The 22291-nt window shown below is 43.8% G+C and overlaps 1 protein-coding gene across 1 annotated transcript in view; it reads left to right on the top strand.

The window, feature by feature from the left end:
* Positions 1 to 22291, top strand: part of CDYL2 (chromodomain Y like 2) — a 209276-nt gene that overhangs the window by 163071 nt on the left and 23914 nt on the right. The window contains exon 3 of the mRNA XM_032284523.1: positions 10690 to 10907. Within this exon, the coding sequence (XP_032140414.1) occupies positions 10690 to 10907 (218 nt within the window). The remainder of the gene's footprint in view (positions 1 to 10689; positions 10908 to 22291) is intronic.

The following is a 22291-nucleotide window of genomic DNA, read 5'->3' as shown; positions in this document are numbered from 1 at the left end:
GCAGAGTGGGGCGTTGCTGAAAAGATACCTGAAAATGTGGAAGTGACTTTGGAACTGGGTAAGAGGCAGAGGTTGGAACAGTTTGGAGGGCTCAGAAGAAGACAAGAAAATGTGGGAAACTTTGGAACTTCCTAGAGACTTGTTGAATGTCTTTGACTAAAAGCCTGATAGTGATATGGATAATAAAGTCCAGGCTGGGGTGGTCTCAGATGGAGATGAGGAACTTGTTGGGAACTGGAGCAAAGGTGACACTTTTTATGTTTAGCAAACGGACTGATGGCATTTTGCCCCTGCCTTAGAGATTTGTGGAACTTTGAACTTTAGAGAGATGATTTTGGGTATCTGGTGAAAGAAATTTCTAAGCAGCAAAGCGTTCAAGAGGTGACTTGGGTGCTGTTAAAGCATTCAGTTTTAAAAGGGAAACAGCATAAACATTGGAAAATTTGCAGCCTGAAAGTATCATAGACAAGAAAACTCATTTTTTTTTTTTTTTGAGGAGAGATTGAAGCCAGCTGCAGAAATTTGTGTAAGTAACAAGGAGCCAAATGTTAATCCCCAAGACAGTGGGGACAATGTCTGCAGGGTATCAGACGGCTTCACAGCAGCCCCTTCCATCATAGGCCCAGAGGCCTAGGAGAAAATGGTCTTGTGGGCTGGGCCCAGGGTCTCCTTATTGTGTACAGCCTAGGGATTGGTGCCCTGTGTCCCAGCTGTTCCTGCTATGGCTGAAAGGGGCAAATATACAGCTGGGCCATGGCTTCAGAGGTCGCAAGCCCCAAGCCTTGGCAGCTTCCATGTGGTGTTGAGCCTGTGCGTGCACAGAAGTCACAAATTAGAGTTTGGGAACCTCTGCCTAGATTTCAGAAGATGTATGGAAATGCCTGGGTGCCCATGCAGAAGTTTGCTGCAGGGGCAGGGTGCTCATGGAGAACCTCTGCTAGGGCAGTGTGGAAGGGAAACATGGATGTGGAGACCCACACAGAGCCCCTACTGGGGCATTGCCTAGTAGAGCTGTGAGCAAAGGGCCACCATCCTCCAGACCCCACAATGGTAGATCCACCGACAGCATGCACTGTGCACCTGGAAGAGTCACAGACACTCAGTGCCAGCCTGTGAAAGCAGTCAGAAGGGAGGCTGAACCCAGCAAAGCCATAGGGGCAAAGCTGCCCAAGACTGTAGGAACCAACCTCTTCCATCAGCATGATATGAACGTGAGACCTGACGTCAGAGGAGATCATTTGGAGCTTTAAAATTTGACTGCCCCCCTGGGTTTTGGACTTGCGTGGATCGGTCTTATAACCCTTTTGTTTTGGCCAATTTCTCCCATTTGGAATGGCTGTATTTATCCAATACCTGTATCCCCATTGTATACAGGAAGTAACTAGCTTGCTTTTGAATTTACAGGCTCATAGATGGAAGGGACTTCCCTTGTCTCAGGTGAGACTTTGGACTATGGACTTTTGGGTTAATGGTGAAATGAGTTAAGACTTTGGGGGACTGTTTGGAAGGTACAATTGGTTTTGAAATATAAGGATATGAGATTTGGAGGCGCCAGGGGTGGAATTATATGGTTCCGCTCTGTGTCCCCGCTCAAATCTCATCTTGAATTGTACTCCATAATTCCCATGTATTGTGGGAGGAATCCAGTAGGAGATAATTTGGTCATGGGGGCAGTTTCCCCCATACTGTTCTCATGGTAGTAAGTCTCATGAGATCTAATGGGTTTATCAGGGATTTCCACTTTTGCATCTTCCTCATTTTCTCTTGCCACCACCATGTAAGAAGTCCATTTTTGCCTCCCACCCTGATTCTGAGGCCTCTGCAGACATGTGGAAGTCCAATTAAACCTCTTTTTCTTCCCAGTCTACCTGATGTCTTTATCAGCAGCGTGAAAACGGATTAATACAATGAGGTTTGCAAATAATATCTTGTATCTCATTATTTTAAGCTTATAACAACACTATTTGTATAAAGAAACAATAAGAAATTAATAAATATATATGTATTATTGAGATGGGATCTTGCTCTGTTGCCCAGGCTGGAGTGCAATAGCGATATCTTGGCTTACTGCAACCTCCACCTCCTGGTTCAAGCAATTCTCCCTCCTCAGCCTCCCAAGTAGCTGGGATTACAGGGGGACACCACCACACCCGGCTAACTTTTGCATTTTTGATAGAGATGGGGTTTCACCATGTTGGCCAGTCTGGTCACGAACTTCTGACCTCAGGTGATCCACCTACCTTGGCCTCCCAAAGTGCTGGGATTACAGGTGTGAGCCACCGCACCTGGCCACTAATAAATATGTTATATCTTGACTTCATTCCCTGCTTTTTAACTTGTTGTTTCTATTTATATATGATTGTACTATGTCTTGGAAAGTTATTTTTGACTGGTTCATTGTTTAGTCTTTCTACTTGATAAGAGGAGTTTCCATCCCACAGTTACAGTGTTACTCTGTTTTTTTTTTTTTTTTTTCTGTGAACTTTCTATTGCCAATGGGTTTTATACCTTCAGATGATTTCTTATTGCTCATTAACGTCCTTTTCTTTCTCAATGAAGTACTTCCTTTAGGCTTTCTTATAGGAGCGATCCAGTGTGGATGAAATTTCTCAGCTTTTGTTTGTCTGGGAAAGTTTTTATTCCTCCTTCATGTTTGAAGGATATTTTCGCCAGCTATGCTATCCCAGGGTAGAGAATTTTTTTTTTCCTTCAGCACTTTAAATATGCCATGCCACTCTCTCCTGGCCTGTAAAGTTTCCACTGAAAAGTCTGCTGCCAGATGTCTTAAAGCTCTATTTTATGTTATTTGTTTCTTTTTTCTTGCTGCTTTTAGGATTTTTTCTTTATCTTCGAGCTTTGTGCGTTTACTTATTAAATGCCCTGAGATAGCCTTATTTGGGTTAAATCTGCTTGGTGTTCTGTAACGTTCTTGTACTTGGATATTGATATCTTTTTCTAGGCTTGAGAAGTTCTCTGTTGTTATCCCTTTGAATAAACTTTCCGCCCCTGTCTTTTTCTCTACCTCCTCTTTAAGGCCAGTGTAACTCTTAGATTTGCCCTTTTGAGGCTGTTTTCTAGATCCTGTCGGGATGCTTCATTGTTTTTGATTTTTTTTTTCCTTTTGTCTCCTCGGACTGTGTATTTTCAAATAGCCTGTCTTCAAGCTCATTAATTCTTTCTGTGCTTGTTCAGTTCTGCTGTTCAGAGTCTGATGCATTCTTCAGTATGCCAGTTACATTTTTTAGCTACAGAATTTCTGCTTGCTTCTTTTTAATTATTTCAGTCTCTTTGTTAAGCTTATCTGATAGAAGTCTGAGTTCCTTCTCTGTGTTATTTTGAATTTCTTTGAGTTTCCTCAAAACAACTATTTTGAATTCTCTCCCTGAAAGGTCACATATATCTCCCTTTCTCCAAGATTAGTCCCTGTTGCCTTATTTAGTTCATTTGGTGAGGTTGTGTTTTTCCTGGATGGTCTTGATTCTTGTAGATGCTTGTTTATGTCTGGGAAATGAAGAGTTAGGTATTTTTCTCTTCCTCTAGCCACCATAGGTGGGAGTGTGCTGAGTCGCACCTGAAGCCAGCAAGTCTCATAGTCTTTTTCCCAAGGGCCTTGACGTGGTACCTGTGTATTGCTGCTGGTTATTCAGGGCCCAAGGGCTTTTCAGATAGCAGGTGATGAATCCTTTCAAGATGGGATCCTTCCCTTGAAGGCAACAGGTTCCCTTCTGGCCCAGCCTGTGTTCAGAAATATCATCTGGGAGCTAGGGCCTGGAAACAGGGCTTTAGGACTCTGACCAGTACCCTGCCCTGACTGAGCTCTTAGCCAAAATGCAAGACAAAGTCCTCCCCACTCCTCCTCTCCTCTCCTCACTTGGAAAGGAGGGATTTCTTTTGGAGACTTGAGGTGTGCAGTCTGGCTTTAGGACAGCAGTGATACCAGCACTCCCTTAGCCACCCCAGCTGGTGCCTCAGTGGGTTGTGTGCTCCCTGAGTCTACTGACTCTGGGCCCAGTTCAGGACTAGGATTGGCCTAGGAGTTCTAGCCGTTGTGGCCTAGACTGCCTTTCAGGTTTATTTAGGGCCCCAGAGCACGTTATCCCATGGAGGCAAGGCTTGCAAGAACTCAAGTGCTGACCACTTTGATATCCGTGATTCTCTTCTGTCTAGGGCCGGTTTAAATGCTCCCTCCATGGGTGGGCCTCAGCTGAGTTTGGTATGGTTTTGCTTTCTGCTGTAACGGGGCAGCAGTGAGTTCAGTGCCTCGAAAACGCTGTACTCTGGCTTCCACGGTGCACAAATGTGCTTTCCATACCACACTACTGCTTCAGGGGGGTGGGGGAAGGGTGACATGGGTGATTTTTCTTACCTCTTCGGTGCTTCTTTAAGCAATGTAGAGTTAAAACCACATACTGTGAATGCTCACCTGACTTTTTATTCTTATGAAGGTATTTTTGTATGTGTAGATAGTTGTTAACTTGATGTCCTTGCAGCAGGGAGGGGACAATCCGTGGAGCCTTGTATTCTGCCATCTTGCTGCATTCCCTCATAACTAATTTTTTTTTTTTTTTTTTGAGACGGAGTTTCACTCATGTTACCCAGGCTAGAGTGCAATGGCGCGATCTCGGCTCACCGCAACCTCCGCCTCCTGGGTTCAGGCAATTCTCCTGCCTCAGCCTCCTGAGTAGCTGGGATTACAGGCACGCGCCACCACGCCCAGCTGATTTTTTGTATTTTTAGTAGAGACGGGGTTTCACCATGTTGACCATGATGGTCTCGATCTCTTGACCTCGTGATCCACCCGCCTCGGCCTCCCAAAGTACTGGGATTACAGGCTTGAGCCACCGCGCCCGGCCTCTCATAACTAATTTTTCATTGCTGAATAATATTCCACATTACGGAGGTACCACAGTTTGTCTATCCCTTCACGTATTAAAGGACATAATGGTTGCTTCCAGTTTTTGGTACTTTGAGTAAAGCTGCAGTTTTTCTGTGTTTTGTTTTGTGACTCTAAGATTTCAGATCACTGGGGTGAACACCTCAGAATGGTGGTTACTGGTTGTTGTGGTTAAGACTATGTTTAGCTTTTTAAGAAGAGACAAAACTGTCTCAAAGTAGCTGTGCCATTTTATATGCCCACCAGCAGTGAATGAGCATTCCTGTCGCTCAGCATCCTCACCAGCTATTGGTGTTCTTGGGTTTTTGGATGTTAGCTACTCTAATGTGTGGGTAGTGGTACCTCCCGACTTTAATTTCCTTCCTTTAGTTCCCTAATGAAAAATGACGATGAAGGTCTTTTCAGAATGCTTGTCATCTGTATAACTTCTCTGTTGAGGTGTCTCTTCAGGTCTTTTGCCCATTTAAAAATTATTGAAATTATTTTGTTTAAATTGTGTTCTTTGTAACCTCCAATTTAATAATTTTTTATTTCACGGATCATGTTTTTAGTGTTGTTTCTGAAAATTGATTACAAGTCCAAGTTCCCTGGGGTTTCTCCTATGTTATCCTCTAAGAGCTTTATAATTTTGCATTTTACATTTAGGCCTATGATTCATATTGATTTTTTTTGAAACGTATAAGGTTTGTGTCTAGGTTCTTTTTTTGATCTTTTCAAGTGGATATGCATTTGTTCCAGTACTGTTTCTTGAGAAAGGCTATCCTTTATCCATTGAATTATCTTTATTTCTTTGCCAAAGATCACTTCAGTATCTTGCTGTGGATCTATTTCTGGGTCATCTCTTATACACCACTGATGCACGTATCTGTTCTTTCACCAACGCCACACTGTATTGATTACTTTAGCTTTATAGTAAGTTTTGGAATTGGGTGGTAGAGCCCTCCAACTGGATTCTTACTCATCAGTGTTATCTTGGTCTTTTGCCTTCCCAAATAGAATTTAGAATCAGTTTTCTAGTATCTACAAAATAGCTTGCTGGGATTTGAATTGGGATTAGATTGAGTCTATAGATCTAGTTGGGAAGAAATGACATATTAAAAATACCGAGTCTTGGCCAATTGTAGTGGCACACACCTGCAATCCCAGCACTTTGGGAGGCTGAGGTGGGAGGATTACTTAGGGTTAGGAGTTTGAGAACAGCCTAGGCAACATAGGGAGACCCTGTCTCTATAAAAAATGATAAAATTAGCCAGGCGTGTTAGCACATGCCTGTAGTCCCAGCTACTTGGAAGGCTGAGGAGGGAATATAGTTTGCGCCTGGGAGGTTGAGGCTGCTGTGAGCTGTGACAGCACCGCTGCAATCCATTTACTTAGATTTTCTTTGAGTCGTTTCATCAGCGTTTTATAATTTTTCACATATGAATCCTGTACATATTTTGTTAGATTCATATCTAAGTATTTCATATTTTGGATGCTGCCATAAACAATATTTTTTAAAGTTTTAAAATTTACATATAATAGTTGTACATATTTTTTGAATACATGTGATAGATAACTGCATACTATGTGTAATGATCAAATCAGGGTAATTGGGGTGTCCATCACCTCAAACATTTGCCTTTTCTTTGTTTTGGGAACATTCCAGTTCTTCTCTTCTAGCTACTTTGAAATATACAATAAAGTATTGTTAAGTGTGATTTCTCTGTTATGCTATTGAATACTAAAACTTAGTATTTACAAAAATAAACCGTTAAGTTCCAGTTGCTCATTGCTGGTATGTGCAAAAGTAACTGACTTTGGTCTGTTAACCTTGTATCCTGTGACCTTGCAGTACTTGCTTATTAGATAAGCAGTGGTTGTTTTTCTTTCTTACTTTTTATTACTGTACTTTAAGTTCTGGGGTACATGTGCAGAACGTGCAGGTTTGTTACACAGGTATACACATGCCAGGGTGGTTTGCTGCACCCATCACTCCGTCATCTATGTTAGGTATTTCTCTTAATGCTATCTCTCCCCTATTCCCCTACTTTCTTCATGGTTGAACTGGTGTTTTCCCTCCCCTAGTCCCCCCGACAGGCCCCTGTGTGTGATGTTACTCTCCCTCTCTTCATGTGTTCTCACTGTTTAACACCCACTTATGAGAGAAAATGTGGTGTTTGGTTTTCTGTGTTTGTGTCACTTTGCTGAGAATGATGGTTTCCAGCTTTATCTGTGTCCCTGCAAAGGACACGAACTCATCCTTTTTATGGCTGTGTAGTATTCCATGGTGTATATGTGCCACATTTTCTTTATCCAGTCTGTCACTGATGGGCATTTGGGTTGGTTCCCAGTCTTTGCTATTGTGAACAGTGCCACAATTAACATACGTGTGCATGTGTCTTTATAATACAGTGATTTATAATCCTTCAGGTATATACCCAATAATGGGATTGCTGGGTCAAATGGTATTTCTATTTCTAGATCCTTGAAGAATTGCCACACTCTTCCACAGTGGTTGAACTAATTTACACTCCCTCCAACAGTGTAAAAGTATTCCTATTTCTCCACATCCTCTGTAGCATCTGTTGTCTCCTTATTTTTTAAATGATTGCCATTCTAACTGGCATGAGATGGTATCTCATTGCAACACCTGAGTTTTAAAAGGCAGACCCAAGGTAGAGACCTAGGCCTCTGGCTCCTAAGCCTGTACTTTTTTCTGTTATTATTTGTGTTATTTTTTAATCTTCCCAGAATTACCTGTGAGTGTGAACTGGCTTCATGGTTGAACTGGTGTTTTTTGTGTATAATGTGCTGGTCACTAGGGTGGTGGCTGAAGTCACAGAGTTCACTGTGCCCTGGTTTTGAAGAGCTCATGGTTTAGTGGAGAAAATGAGCAAATATAGAATGGATTCAAGAATCCTGCCTGAGAACTCAGAAAAGGTTTTGTGATACTGATGTCTAATTAGTCTTCATATGTGAGTAAGGGCTTCCAGGTGGGCAGAGGTAGAAAGGGTTCCAATCAGAAGGACCAGAGGAAGCCATAAATAGGTGTGTACGGGAAACGGAGATGAGACTCGGCAGGGTGTACGTGGCTGCAAGGCAAAGAAACTAGGGCATCTACTCAGTGGTTCTAGAGTGGTCTGTAAGGGTAGCTTTTGGTTGTGGCTGTGACTCTTGTCTGGCATGTGCTTCTCTGGCCTCAGAAGTTGGTGGGGGAACAAAGCCCAATCCTGATGCTAGAAAGGACACTCCAGGGGGCAAACTGCCACCCCGTTCCCACCAGCGACTACCCACCGCCACTACTACTATTCATGACAGCCTCAGTATCGACAATCCGCAGCAGTTATTAAGCGTGTAATAGGTCCAGGCCTTGTGTCTAGCTGTTTGTATGTAATATCTTTTTTTTTTTTTTTTTTTTTGAGACAGAGTCTCACTCTGTTGCCAGGTGCCAGGCTGGAGTGCAGTGGCACAGTCTCGGCTCACTGCAACATCCGCCTCCCAGGTTCAAGCAATTCTCCTGACTCAGCCCCTGGAGTAGCTGAGACTATAGGTGCATGCCACCACGCCCAGCTAATTTTTTTTTTTTTTTTTTTTTTTTTTTTGAGATGGAGTTTCACTCATGTTACCCAGGCTAGAGTGCAATGGCGCAATCTCGGCTCACCGCAACCTCCGCCTCCTGGGTTCAGGCAATTCTCCTGCCTCAGCCTCCTGAGTAGGTGGGATTACAGGCATGCACCACCATGCCCAGCTAATGTTTTGTATTTTTAGTAGAGACGGGTTTTCACCATGTTGACCAGGATGGTCTCGATCTCTTGACCTCGTGATCCACCCGCCTCGGCCTCCCAAAGTGCTGGGATTACAGGCGTGAGCCACCGTGCCTGGCTCAATATCTTCTTAAATCCATTCGCCAGCCCTGTGAAGTATAGGTATTGTTTTCTCCTTTTAATGATGAGAAGTCTGAGGCTTGGAGAGGTTAAATACATACCCCAGGCCTCACTGCTGAGAACAGCCAGGCTGCGATTCGAACCCAGACTCTTCAGATGCTAGACACTGAGATCCTCACTATGAGGTGGTTCGTGCAAACAAGGAACATGGATAGGTAATGGGCCTTTCCCTAATTTTCTCGAAATATGTGCCTTTCTATCTTCTGTTTTATTTTGTTTTGCTGCTTTTCTTTTGAGTACAGAGAGATATTTCTATGCTGTAAGAAAGCTGACAGCACACAGGTGATGATAAACAGCAGTCAACCCTCAGCTCTGAGGACACAACAGGGAGTAGTGGGGATGGTGGCAAACCCAGGAGAGGTAGTGGCTGTTGAAATCCTGCCAGTTGTCACCGTGTTGGAATATAGTCCCAGAGCTGCTCATTTCCAGTTCTATTATTTTTTTGTAAAGAGAATCTGGGAATCTGGACTTTAAGGGAAGTCTACAAATTATTAAGGTCTGCTCAGTTTTTTAAACAACCCTCAGCCAACAATAATGGGTTGTGATGAAAGCATAGTGTCCTAGTGAGTGTGTGTTGTGCCATAGTGCCAGAGAACCTCCTGCAGTCCTACCGGTGTCCCTCCCCCTGCCTCACAGCCTCACACCTACGGAGGGGCCTTCTAACTACCTGGTGGTGTTCTTTCCTGGCATGTCTCGTTGTTAAGAGAAGATCCTGCCTGGGCTGTCTGAACCAGGAACTGTTGCCGGTCTGTCTTGGGCACTTGGCTTCCTTTGCCCTACATTCTTGGGGTTACTTTTCCTGTCTTCAGCACTGATTTAGAGCAGTCAGAAGATTCCAGAACACTTGAGTGGATGCAAGGAAAATTGCTTAGAATTTGTTCCAAGAAATTTCATCTAAGTTATGAAATAATGGGCAGAGCCATTTTTCTTAGTATTTCTTTACTCTCCTTTTAATGTCTACAAGATCAATAGTGACGCCCCCTCTTTCATTTCTGATACTGGCAATTTGTGTCTGCCTTCTCTCTTTTTCTCTTGCTCTTTTTTTTTTTGGATAGAGGTGGTTGGGAAGTGTTTTGAAAATACACATTTGAGTGTCTTCCTGGACCTGCTTCCGATGGAGGTTTAGGGGTGTTGGCTTGGCCTTGCTTTCTTTAGAACATCCCGGAGTTCCTGATGAATCCTGTGTGAGGCTGGAGACTGGGAACCGTTATACATCTGGATCATTCTGTTACTAGTTTTCAGACCTTTTCGTCGGGGCGCTTTCAGGCCATTTGTGAATGCTAATATGTAAAACAGAAAAATGCAAAGTCATTGTAATTGATTTGGGAGAGGAAGAGAGAGACCTAAGGACATTGCCTGCTTGATACTCACCTCTCTCATCTCATGGCAGCCCCCAACAAAGCACTGGGGGTTCCCAGAGCCCCGTCTCTGTTTCTCATATTAAATAAAATCATGCCTGTGATGTGCTTACCACATAGTATGGGTTGGATAAAGGTTAGCTGCTGGCCTTGCTCTTTTTGGTGATTCCCTGTCATTCATAGACATCCACCAGTGGAGTGGGTTGCCTCTCAGGGTGGTCAGTGGATTCCCTGTGGCCAAGGAATCTGAACAGAATCTGTTGTGGGAGAAAAGAGCAGAGGACTGCACCTTCACAAAGAGCCCTATAGGCCCTCTTCTGAATTTGGAAATGTAGGAATTCCGCCTGTCTCTTTATCTTCCCTCTTCCTAGAATAGAGGGTGGCACAGGGGAGGAGGTGGTGTGTCCCAGCCACATACAAGCCCTTCCGTTGAAAATCCCAGTGTCCTCTGAGCACATCCTTCTAGGATTGTGGCCCGTGTCAGTTTCTTACATTGTTTATCTGGTTTTGGAAGGCTCTGCTCTGACCAACGGGGGATTGAACCTGCACAGTCCGGTGAAGAGGAAGCTGGAAGCGGAGAAGGACTACGTCTTTGACAAGAGGCTCAGGTACAGTGTCCGCCAGAATGAAAGCAACTGTCGGTTTCGAGACATCGTCGTGCGGAAGGAAGAAGGGTTCACGCACATCCTGCTGTCCAGTCAGACCTCGGACAACAATGCCCTGACACCTGAGGTAAGGGGTGGCAGCCAGAGGGAAGGGCGGGCTGGGCAGTGGCTCCTTCTCACTCTGAATGGGAGAGTGGCATTCTCCTTCCTTCCATCAGGGAGCTGAGGACGGTAACCAGGATGCATAAAAACCTGACTGCAGGATGCAATTTGCTCATCATTTTACGTACATTATTCCATTTGATCTTTATGACCATGTAATGATACCATCTCATCTTATAGATGAATACCGTGGGGCAGAGGAATTCACTCAACTAATCGTGGACACAGACTTGGCCAAGGGGCAGACCCAGAATCCAAACATCACATCTTGGGCTCTTCTAGCTAAACTTTGTTGTCATCAGCATGTCATACTGGTTTGCTGCAGATATAATTCACTCAGCTAATACATCTCACTCAGTTTGTAATATATAATATATGTTACTATGTATTATATATAACTGAGACAGACTGATTTCACATACCATAAATTTTACCCTTTTAAAGTGTACAATTCAGTGATTTTTAGTATATTTACAAAGTTGTGCAAGAATCATCCCTATCGAATTCCAGAACATCTTCATCACCTCAAGGAGAAACCTCACCCACATGAAATAATAACTTCCATTCTCCTTTCCCCCACGCCTGTGGAAACCATTTATCTTCTTTCTGTCTCTATAGATTTGTCTATTCTGGACAGTTTGTGTAAATGGAAACACGCAGTATGTAGCCTTTTGTGTCTGGCTTCTTTCACTTAGCACATTTTCAGGTTTCATCGATGTTGTAGCATGTATCCATACTTCATCCCTGTTTATGGCTAAATAATATTCCATTGTATGAATAGATTGTATTTTGTCTATCAGCTTTTCTGTTTGTTGGACATTTGGGTTGTTTCTACTTTTGACTTTCATGGGTAATATTTCTGCATACGTTACATACTGGTTTTCATGTGAACATATATTTTCAGGTTTCTTGGGATATGTTTCTAATTTCCAATATAATTTTCTTGAATCTGTTTCAGTTCTTAGAATTGCTGGGTCATATTACTAACTGAATTCTTCGCGGGACTGGAAAACGGTTTTCCACGGTGGCTCCCCCATTTTACAGTCTGACCAGTAGTATGTGAGGGTTATCATTTCTCTGTATACTTGCTAACACTTGTTACTGTCTGTCTCTTTCGTTATAGCAGTGCATGTGAGGTGGTATCTCATCGTGGCTTTGGTTTGCATTTCCCTAGTGACGAATCATGTTGAGCGTCTTTTCATGGGTGTGTTGATCATTTTTCTCTCTTCTTCCTGTTCAAATCCTTTGCCTATTTTTAAAATTTTCTTTCTGTTGTTGAGTTTTAAGCATTCTTTATATACTCTAGATAGTTAGCCCTTTTCAGGTATATGACTTGAAAATATGTTCTCCCATTCTCAGAGTTTGATTTTTTACTTTTTTGATAGTGCCGTATGACAGATTTTTAAATTTTGATGAAGTCTTTTTTACTGCCATTTCTACATTACTTTTTGAATATTAATCATGCTTCTGTGTCTTAGGTGGATAAAATAGGGAAGCAATGAATACTTAATGCAGTGAGGTTGACAACATCCTTCAAAATACAGGGTGCATGGGGGGAGCAGGGAAGAGATACTTGATGGCACAAAGGCGGGAAGATGCCCCTCTAAGCAGCCTTCTCCTACCAGATGCCTGGGGTAGGGCAGTAGAGTGGTAAATGGCGACAGCAGTGCCAGCCAGTGCACAGGGGCTCTTGGCTCCTTATATTTCATCTTTATCGTGTGTCATCTCGTCACCTCCCTTCTGAGGTAGCATTGTTATGATCCATATTGAATAGATGAGAAAAATTTAGGCTCATTGTATAGATAAGAAAATAAACAATCCATCTGGGCTAGGGTCTCACAGCTTAATCAAGTAGGTGCCAGGAGGGCAGGGGTTCTACTCTTCTTGCCCTCCCTTTTATCTCTTCTGTTCATCCCAGTGCCAGGCCCACTGAAGACACCGAACTCTGAGACCGCTTTTCTGTCCTTGCAATATCCTGGACTCTCTTTTTCATAATGGCAATGGGAGGTCAAGAGAAGCGTATGCTTTGGGCGATGCAGTCAAGGGATGACCACTCAGTGACATTGGGATGATAGAATGGCTTGGTATTGCCCGGCGTATCCCATACCATCAGGGAGGCACAGGAAGTGGGGTGGCGGGAAGAAAGTGCTGTGCTCTTGAACTTGCGATTGCATGTCTTAATATTACGGTTGAAATAGACCCTGGTTCTTTTATGGGATTGTGGGCACGGCCATCTGGAATGATTGACACATGGTGAGGGAAGCACTGTGGCTGAAGTCTTGGAGTTGTGGGGTGGTGCTTGTGTGCTGCCCCTTCTCTGAGCATGGTGTTTTGGGGCCTCTCCCTCCTCGGCCTGTAACAGAAGCATCCCTGGAGTTCTCTGCCCTGTAGACCTCTGAGCAGGATTCAGAGAACTTCAGAGCCTGCCCTTTACCCTGAAAGCAGCTCTTGACATGTTTATACACCTGAAAACCTCATGATTTTAAGCTTATCTTGCGTAAAATAATGTGCCAGACCAGTTTTTCCTAGATTCTTTCTACTTAACTACTTTCTAAAAGCATGCTCTAAAAAGGCACACCATTTTCTTTCAACAAATTGAATGCTTGTGGAGTCTCCAGTTCATTCTCTCTTTGGAGGAGCCCTGGGTGGTAGCTGTTGTCCACTCATCATGGAAAACATGTGCTCAGCTAATTTAAGGTGCACAGGTTCTCACCTCCTGAGCTGCGGGCTTAGTTAATTGGGGTTCCGTTGCCAATCGGTGTCGGTCGGTCACAGAACAGGAGGAAAACAGTTATTGATCTGGTATTTTCCACTGTCTGAACAACTGAAGTGGATTGAGCATGTGGGTGACTGGCTGACTGGGTAAACCAGCCCCTAATGCAGGTCCTACTGAAGTGAAGAGGTGGCACGAGAGGAAGAATACAGCTTTCAGTCTAGCAGACCTGGGTTCCAATCCTGCCTTCAACTTACCATGCCGTTACCTTGGGAAGTTATTTTGCTTCTCTGAGCTTCCTCATTTATAGAAATTTTACAGTATTTTACTGATGAGCTTAGAGATAATGTATGCAAAGGGGCCCACAAAGTACCTGGTAGACAGGAGGTATCTAATACATGTTCCTTTCATTGTTAACGTGGAGCAGAGGCCATTTAATGTTCACCAGCAGACCTTGCCTTTCCTGTGAATGGAGGAACCAGAAGGCAACAACTTTCATGGCTATAATAATTAAATTGCTTTTCCTAGTTGTGTAGTTGACATTGGTTGGATTCGCCTCCTGGGTAGAAATTCATACATTACTGGATGTGTTAAGTAGATTCTGAAGCTAGTGGGTTTGCTGTAATATTACTCCTATCTGGGATACGGCAGAGAGCCGGGAGATGAACAGAAATGCCCCTTAAGGAAAGAGTCAGTGAAACAGATTGCACAAAGTCTCCTTGATTGAAAGCTTATCCACTTCCCCATTGGGAGAAGACTCCAGGTCTTCCTTCAGTGCCCTCGGCCTCAGCCCAGATTCTACCACCACTCCCAGGAATGCAGCAGACATGCAGGAGTCCCCTTTCACATCTACTTGTCATGCCCCCGTGTCCAGACCTGTCCGAAGGCCAGTTCACCTTTATTCTTGAATAGCTCTTTAGTATGTTTACTTTGGTTTCCACCAAAATCATTACAGTCCACTACGAGGCTATTTTGTCTGGACGACTGTGATTTAGCCTTCTCATAAGTCTGCCTCCTTTCATGCTTCCTGCCCTATAATCCATTCTGCATAAGGCAGGGAGAATGATCCTCCAGAAACGTAGCTCTAGCCAAGAAACCCCTTTATATGCACACCCCCCCACAACCGAATGTGGTGATGGCTCCTGATTACCCTAGCTGACACAGTCCTCAGTGTGGTGCACTCCTGCCTAATCGTGCACCCCACCTCACATACCTCTCCTCCTGTATCCCAGTCACCTGGCTTGCTTTCATGCCCACACCTGCTCCAGGGCCTTTATACATGCCCCCCTCTTTCTTCCTCTTTGCTTCACTCACCCTTGCTCTTCCTTCAAGGCTCAGCTCAGCCATCGCTTCCCCGAGTCTTATCACGCTTGTTAGTCTACATATGTTTGTGTAGTAACTTGTTAAATGTCTGATACCCTCCCCCTCCTCTGTTAGACTATAAACTTCTTGAGGAGGTAAAGACTGCCGTGGTAAGTGTACTACTTCAGCTCTTAAGAGATTGTATTAGCTATCTATAACTGTGTAGCAGGTTGTTCTAAACCAAGCATTTTGAGACAGCAGACATTTATTGTCTCATAATTGCCATGGGTCAGGAATCTGGGCATGGCCCAGCTGGATGCGTCCAGCTCAGGGTCTCTCACAAGGCTGCTGTCAAGTGCAGACTGGGACTGCAGTCTCACACGAAGGCTCACCTGGAGGAGAATTCACTTCCAAGCTCACCCATATGGTTGCTGGTCGCATCTGTTTCCTATCATGTGAGCCACTTCTAAGGGCTACTCATGACAAGGCAGCTTTCTTCCCCAAGAGCAAGAACTCCAAGAAAAATAGCAAGACAGGATGGTCCTTTTGTCACCTGATCTCCTACTGAAGGTGACATGCCATCATTTTGGCATCTTCTGTTTTTGAAGCCAGCCACTAAGTCCAGTCTTCTCTTGAAGGTAGTGGGTTACAGAAGGATGTGAATACTAGGAGTTTAAATCACATAGAAGGCAAGATGCAGTAAGAAGGTGCACATTCTACAAGGGAGTTTGTCAAAAGCATCAGAAGGATTCAAAGCATTCAGAGTTTTGGGAGAAGGGAGAGTGTGCATCTGGTCTGGGGTTTGGGAAAATCTCCCTAGAAGGTGGTCGCATTTGAGATGGGCCTGGTGTGACTGGATTTCAGCAGGTACAGATGAAGTATACAGAGAGGGATCTTGGTTAATTCTTCTTTTACATCACATTCTAATGAGCGTGGTTATCTGGCTGTAAATGCCAGATCCGAAGCTAGAAGTCGTAGAGCAGGAGTCTGTTCTCTCCAGCAGATGACCAATAGCATGTGCAAGTGGCAACTAGGAAGTGCATACTGAGGGCAATGAATTTGAAGGACAGATTTAGGACTTCAAAATGCATAGCAGCCTGGGACTGTTTGTTATAGAATCACATCCCAGAAGCCTCTAAGAGGAATTGATTTGTTATAGGCCAGCAGGTGACCATTGAGAAGTAATTATATGCATACAGTATGTTGTGTTTAAGAAGGAAAGAAAATGTAGACTAATTTTAGAATATTTGTTACTTTATTTATAATGAACCAGTTACATTATAAAATTTGGGGTCTTTCAAGAAGGTCAAACCTTAGCCATCTGTTCAAATTGAATGACCAACACCAAAAAGGAGAGAAAAGAGGTATAAACTAGGTCCAACTTTTTTTAATGAAGAAAAGTATAGTTTGTACTTCTTTTGTATCAATAAAATGCAAATTTGTTTTCAATTTAATTCATAAAGGAGATGGCTGTTTTGTTTCATCTTTTTTTTTTTTTTTTTTTCTTAACAAATTGGCAAGTAAATAAGGATGGCTTTAGCCAGAGAGGCTACTCCCTGAGTCATCTATAGAATTTCAGTTCACCTCTTTACAGCAGGGTTTCTTTATTTGCCTCTCAGAGAAATAGAGTTCATGTATAGGTGAGAGTATGTCTATTTCTGGAGGCAGATGGACCCACAAGATAGCGACCTGTGAGCTTTTTTGATGTCCACAATGAATATCTGTTGCTTATACTCAGATAGGCTGGAATGTCCTTATTCTTTCCTTCCTTCCAGCAGGGCACAGGCCTGGAGATTTTCACTTCAGATTGAAACATGGCTCTGTTTTTTTCCACTAAAATCTATCCATTTAAAAAAAATCATCCGACAGTAGGAAGTAGTAGAAAGTAAAGGATTGTTAACATGAGATTTAAATCATGGTTCTACCTCTTACTGCCGGTGTGACCTTGGACATCTTACTGCACCTCTCTGAGTCTTCATGTTGTCACTTGCAAGATTGACATACCATCCCCTACCTTACCAGATTTTTGTTTGAAATAAAATATTGTATGGAAATTACCTGGTGCAATTCCTGGCCCTACTAGGTGCTTCACAAATGGGAGTTCCTTTAAAAGTTTAACCTTAAAAAACAATATTCTCCTAGTATCCCGCTAACTTCCATAAGCTGTGATCATGCCTGTGGAGTCTTTAATAATGATTCTTTAGAAGTTTGCTCACTTACCTCCTCCTCTGTTAGGCTCTAAGCTTCACCCAGGCACACACCTTGCCTTGTTTTCTGTCACTATGTACTTTCTGCTGTTGTTTTAGCAATCGAGTGATTGGGTATTCTTTATTTTATCTTCCTCCCCATTCATTGTAATTCATGTATTTTTAAGAAGTTATCCCTAAATTATATACACATAATAAAGGCTAAGTGTAATTACCTTCACCTCTTCTGTATATAACCTTGAGATATTCTAGCTCTAGTCCTTCCTCCTCTCATCCTCTACAATATTATTGCTGGTTACTACAGTTCTAACCCGTACCAACATCTGCCTTCAAATTAATCAATGTAAGTACTGTGATCTTTAGAGTAAGTTCTTATATTGCTTTAACAGCATATTCACCAGTTTCCTCCCTTTTTTCAGGAGAGTCGGAGTTTCACCATGTTGCCCAGGCTGGCTTTGAACTCCTGAACTCAGGAAGTCTGCCTGCCTCAGCCTCCCAAAGTGCCAGGATTACAGGCATGAACCACCAATGTCTTTACTGGTTATTATTTCTTGCACACAAGTTTTTCTTTCTGAATATAGTTTCGTTTCCTTGAAGTACATTCCTTTTTAGATCTTTTAGTGAGGGTCTAGAAATGGTAAACATTCTTTTACTGAAAACGCCTTATTTTTACCCTTCCTTTTAAGTCAATTTAGCTGAGTGAAGAATTTGTTGACAGTTGTATTCTGCTACCTTCTGGAATGTATTTATGCTATGTAGAATTTGCCTCCAGTCAAATATTTACCCTCTGTAGATAAGTTTTCTTTTTCCTCTGGATGTATTTAAGGTTTTACTTTGTCCTTGATGTTCCGAAGTTTAAATATTATATGTCTATCCATGCATGTGTTGTTATTTCTATTGCTTAGCTTTTTGTTGTGGTTCTTATATTTTAGGATTCAAGCCTGTGGTAGATAGATGCCCTCTCCCCAAGATATTCATGTCCAAATCCCCAGAACCTTGACTATGCTAGGTTCCATGGCCAGGGGGGAATTAAGGTTTCAGATATGCAATTAAGGCTGCCAGTTAACTAACCTTAAAACAAAGAATATTCTAGACTACCTGGATATATAATGTATGTAGATGAGAGAAGCAGAAGAATCTGTCAGAATGACACAGAGAAAGGGGGGAGACCCAGCTGGCCATTATTGCCTTTGATGATGGAGGAAGGGGCCATGAGCCAAAGAATGTGGGGGCCTCTACAAGCTAGAAAAGGCAAGAAAGTGATTCTCTTTTAGAGCCGCCACAAAGGAATGCAGCCTTACTGATGGCTTGATTTTATCCCAGTAAACCTGCATCAGACTTCTGACCTACAGGACTGTAAAATAATAAGTTTGTGTTATTTTAAGCTGCCAAATTTATAGTAATTTTTAAGCAGGCATAGGAAACTAGTGTGTCCTTCATCAATTCTGTTAAATTTTCATCCTTTATCTCTTTAGATAGTGACTGTCTCCTGTTCTCTGTGATCTCCTGATAGAATCCCTACAGCACCTGTTTTAAATTTTATCATTCTTGTCTTTAATCTCTCTGTTAACATTTTCCATCTCGGTTTTTCTGTGCTACATTTGAGTCAGTTACTTCAGGTCTTTTGGTTAATTCATGCTTCCTTTAGAGCCACCTAATCTGCTGCTGATCTCAGAAGATGTCCATGACTTGGTTTTTCATTTCCAGAAGTTTCTTTCTCTCCTCAAATCTATTTTTCCCCATACTCTCCTGTTCTTTCCTTATTGTTCATGTCTCTTTTCCTCTCTGTGATTATTTCACACATCCTTATTTTGCAGTCCCTTTTGGATTCTTCTATTGCTTGAAGTCATGTTACATAATCTTCTCATTTGCTGAGTATGCCAACTTGTATTTCCTGAAGTGTTTTGTAATTTTTGAATGTGAGCTCATCTTCATCTAGGATTTTTTTCCTGTATAATTTCCATGCAGTATGGGTTGCAGTTTCTCTCCAGAGTACTTTTACATTTATTTCCATCAGATACCTCAGGGATATTACTAGCCTGTGTCCAATTTCTGTGTTAATTTTTTTATCTTGTAGATTCTTCGCCATGCGGGTGTGGTAACTCAGAACTTCAAATCCACATACAGGGCAGGCTTGGAGTTTTAGCTTATCATGGGAGAGTTTTCTTACAGCAAGAATAAATTATTTTTTGGAGTGGCTTGTCCTAACTGTGGTGTGGCAAACAGGTAGCAGAAGGACTAGAGGGGCTGAGCTTGTTCATGGTAAAGCCGGATTCCATCATAGGCTTTCTGTCTCCAGAAACTGCACCCTTTCAGCTTGGCCACACTGCTGTGAGTCCTTGTGAAAACCAGGCACCCAATAGACAATGTGTAGTCAAGATGCATAGTGTCTACTGCAAGATGGTGACTAGGAGTCAGGGAGTGTGCAGGGCTGTGGGGGGTTGGTTCAGCCAGTACAGACTTTGAGAGTCTAGATGATGCTTGGACCTCAGAATGCAGCATGTGTGTGGCAGGAGCTCAGCTTCAGACCCTGGCTGCATCCTAAAATCCACAGTCTGGGAGGGGAGAAGGATCTGCTTTCCCTTGAGCACCACAGAGTTCATTTCCTGCTGCTCCCGTAGCCAGACTGCTATCATGTGGAGGTCTTCAGAAGAAAAGCCCCAAGCTTTGGGAGGCAGCTTAGCCTGCGGTGAAGGACATGGGCCCCAAAGCCTGACTTCCCAAGTCCTAGTCTAGCTCCATCCCATACTTGGAAACTTCTCAAAGTCACTGTGCTTTGATTCTCTCATTCATAAAATGGGGCTTGAACAAGTGACGCCCTCATAAGGCTAAGTGAGTTCACATCATAAAGCAGCACTTCTCAAACAATAACATGTGTATGAATTCCCTGCAGGTCCCATGAAAATGTAGAGACTCATTCTTTCGATCTGGGCTGGGGCCCAAGACTCTGCCCGTCTAGCCAGCTCCTGAGAATGTGGAGCTGCTGGTCTGAGGACCACACTTTGAGTAGTAAGGGTTGAAAGCCCCTGGGGCAGAGCCTGACCTGTTCTGTAGGGTCAGTATATAAAAGGGGACTTCTGGGCCAGGCGCAGTGGCTCACGCCTGTAATCCCAGCACTTTGGGAGGCTGAGGCAGGCGGATCACAAGGTCAAGAGATCGAGACCATGTTGAAACCCCATCTCTACTAAAAAATACAAAAATTAGCTGGGCGTGGTTGCACGTGCCTGTAGTCCCAGCTACTTGGGAGGCTGAGGCAGGAGAATCGCTTGAACCCAGGAGGAGGAGGTTGCAGTGAGCTGAAATCGCGCCACTGCACTCCAGCCTGGCGCCTAGCAACACAGAGAGACTGCCTCAAAAAAAATAAATAAATAAAAATAAAAAGTAAAAGGGGACCTCTTGCAGGGTATGTGCCATGCCCTGCACTAAGCAGTCTGTTTGCATCTTGTTTGTTGGTTAGCTTAATCTGAGGTAGCTCTGAATTTTACAGATAGGAAGACCAGGAGAGACTAATGATTTCACCCCAGATCACCCAAGACACTGTGGGGTAGAAGTGGAGCTTGTGACCAAGTCTAGCCCCACAGTCCCATGGGGACCTTCTAGAACCCCCTGTAGGTCTGGGCTGGGGCCCTAGATGCTGCATTTCTGGCCACCTCCTGAGTGATGTGAGGCTGCTGTTCTGAGGACCACACTTGGAGCAGCAAAGTTTGAAATTGCCTGGGGCGGACAGAGGCTGTATTGTCTCAGCAGGAAACTGAGCCGGCCAGCCTGTTAGCACAGGCTCTACCGCTTACTGATGTGTTGCCTTATGAAAGCCACTTTCTTCCTGAGACTCAGTTTCCGTTTCCGTAAAATGGAGGTAATAATAATGCCCACCTCACAAGGGGTTGAGGGTGCAAATACTCAGGGGCAAGTTCTCTGTAACCTTCAGGTTCAGCCAAAGATGGTTCTCATGATGAGGAGCCAAACAACCGAGCTGCATGCCTTTAAAGAAGGTAAACACAGCCTTCATGGAGTGCAAGCCTTTTGGTGGCAAATTCTCCAGTCTTCTAAAGGGTTTTCGTAGGTGCCTTTTGAGTTGACCTTATAAAAGCTTCTAGGTGTCTGAGGAAGCAGCCTGCCTCATTTTCTTCTGAAATTGAGGAAAAGGGCTACAAGGGAGTTTCTGTGTGATTAAACAAGCTGATATGGAGTGTCCACCATACCCCAGGCGCTGTGCTAGGCTCTGAGGATGCAGTGGGGAATAAGAGAGATGCCATTCTCGTCTTTATTAAAATCACAGTTGAGCAAGTGTGGACAAATAAAAGGCAGGAAGCAAGTGGTAGGTAAGATAGGTAAACGTATGAAACATGAAGAAAACTGGTTAGGGTGCTGGACAACGGGGGGCGGAAAGAGGTTAATGGAGTAGGTCATCTCAAGGGGCAGGGAGATTGGCACAAGCAAAGGTAATTAGGTGAATATGGGCTTGGCACAGGCAAGATGTTCAAAGAAGGCTGCAGGGTCGTAACTGGGAGTTCTGGGCTCTCCTAGCGGCCCCACCCCTACCTGTTCCTCCCTGGCCTGGCTGCTTGCTCTGGAGCTGACTGCCCTCCTTCTCCGTGAATGGAGGCCATGGCCAGACAGCAGGATTTTGCAGTGTCAAAGCACATAGACTAGGCATTGTGTGCACCAGGCCAAGGCTCACATCTACCTGTAACACTTACCAGTTGTGTAGCCTTGGGCTAGTGTCATGACCTCTCAAGGCATCTGTTCCCTGGTCTCTGGAGGGAAGTAAAAACAGTGCCTGCCCACTCACTGGTGCTGGGAAGGCTGGAACCCACCTAGCAGGGTACCTGGCCTGCAGTACGTGTTCACTGCTAAGGTAGCGCTTGTTGGTCTTACCACTTACCGAGGGCGCCTGTGTCTATCTCCTGCCCTGCACCTGCTCCACACAAGGTCATAGAGTCTTAAAATCCCAGGGCATACATGCAGGAGATACATGCAGGAGATGAGGGGAAATTGCCCCATGATGGCAGGGTAGCCAACACAGTTCTTCCATGTCAAATGGCACCTTTAGTGGCATGAAGAGGAGGAACAAAATGCCTTTTATCCAGAATTCATCATGCCTCCCAGGAATGTGAAATGTGAATC

This window comes from Sapajus apella, unplaced genomic scaffold (genome assembly GCF_009761245.1).
Source record: "Sapajus apella isolate SASKATOON/1434 unplaced genomic scaffold, GSC_monkey_1.0 scaffold15, whole genome shotgun sequence".
NCBI lineage: Eukaryota > Metazoa > Chordata > Mammalia > Primates > Cebidae > Sapajus > Sapajus apella.
Note: the sequence above shows the minus strand (reverse complement) of the source record. Positions and strands in the feature narration are given on the sequence as shown.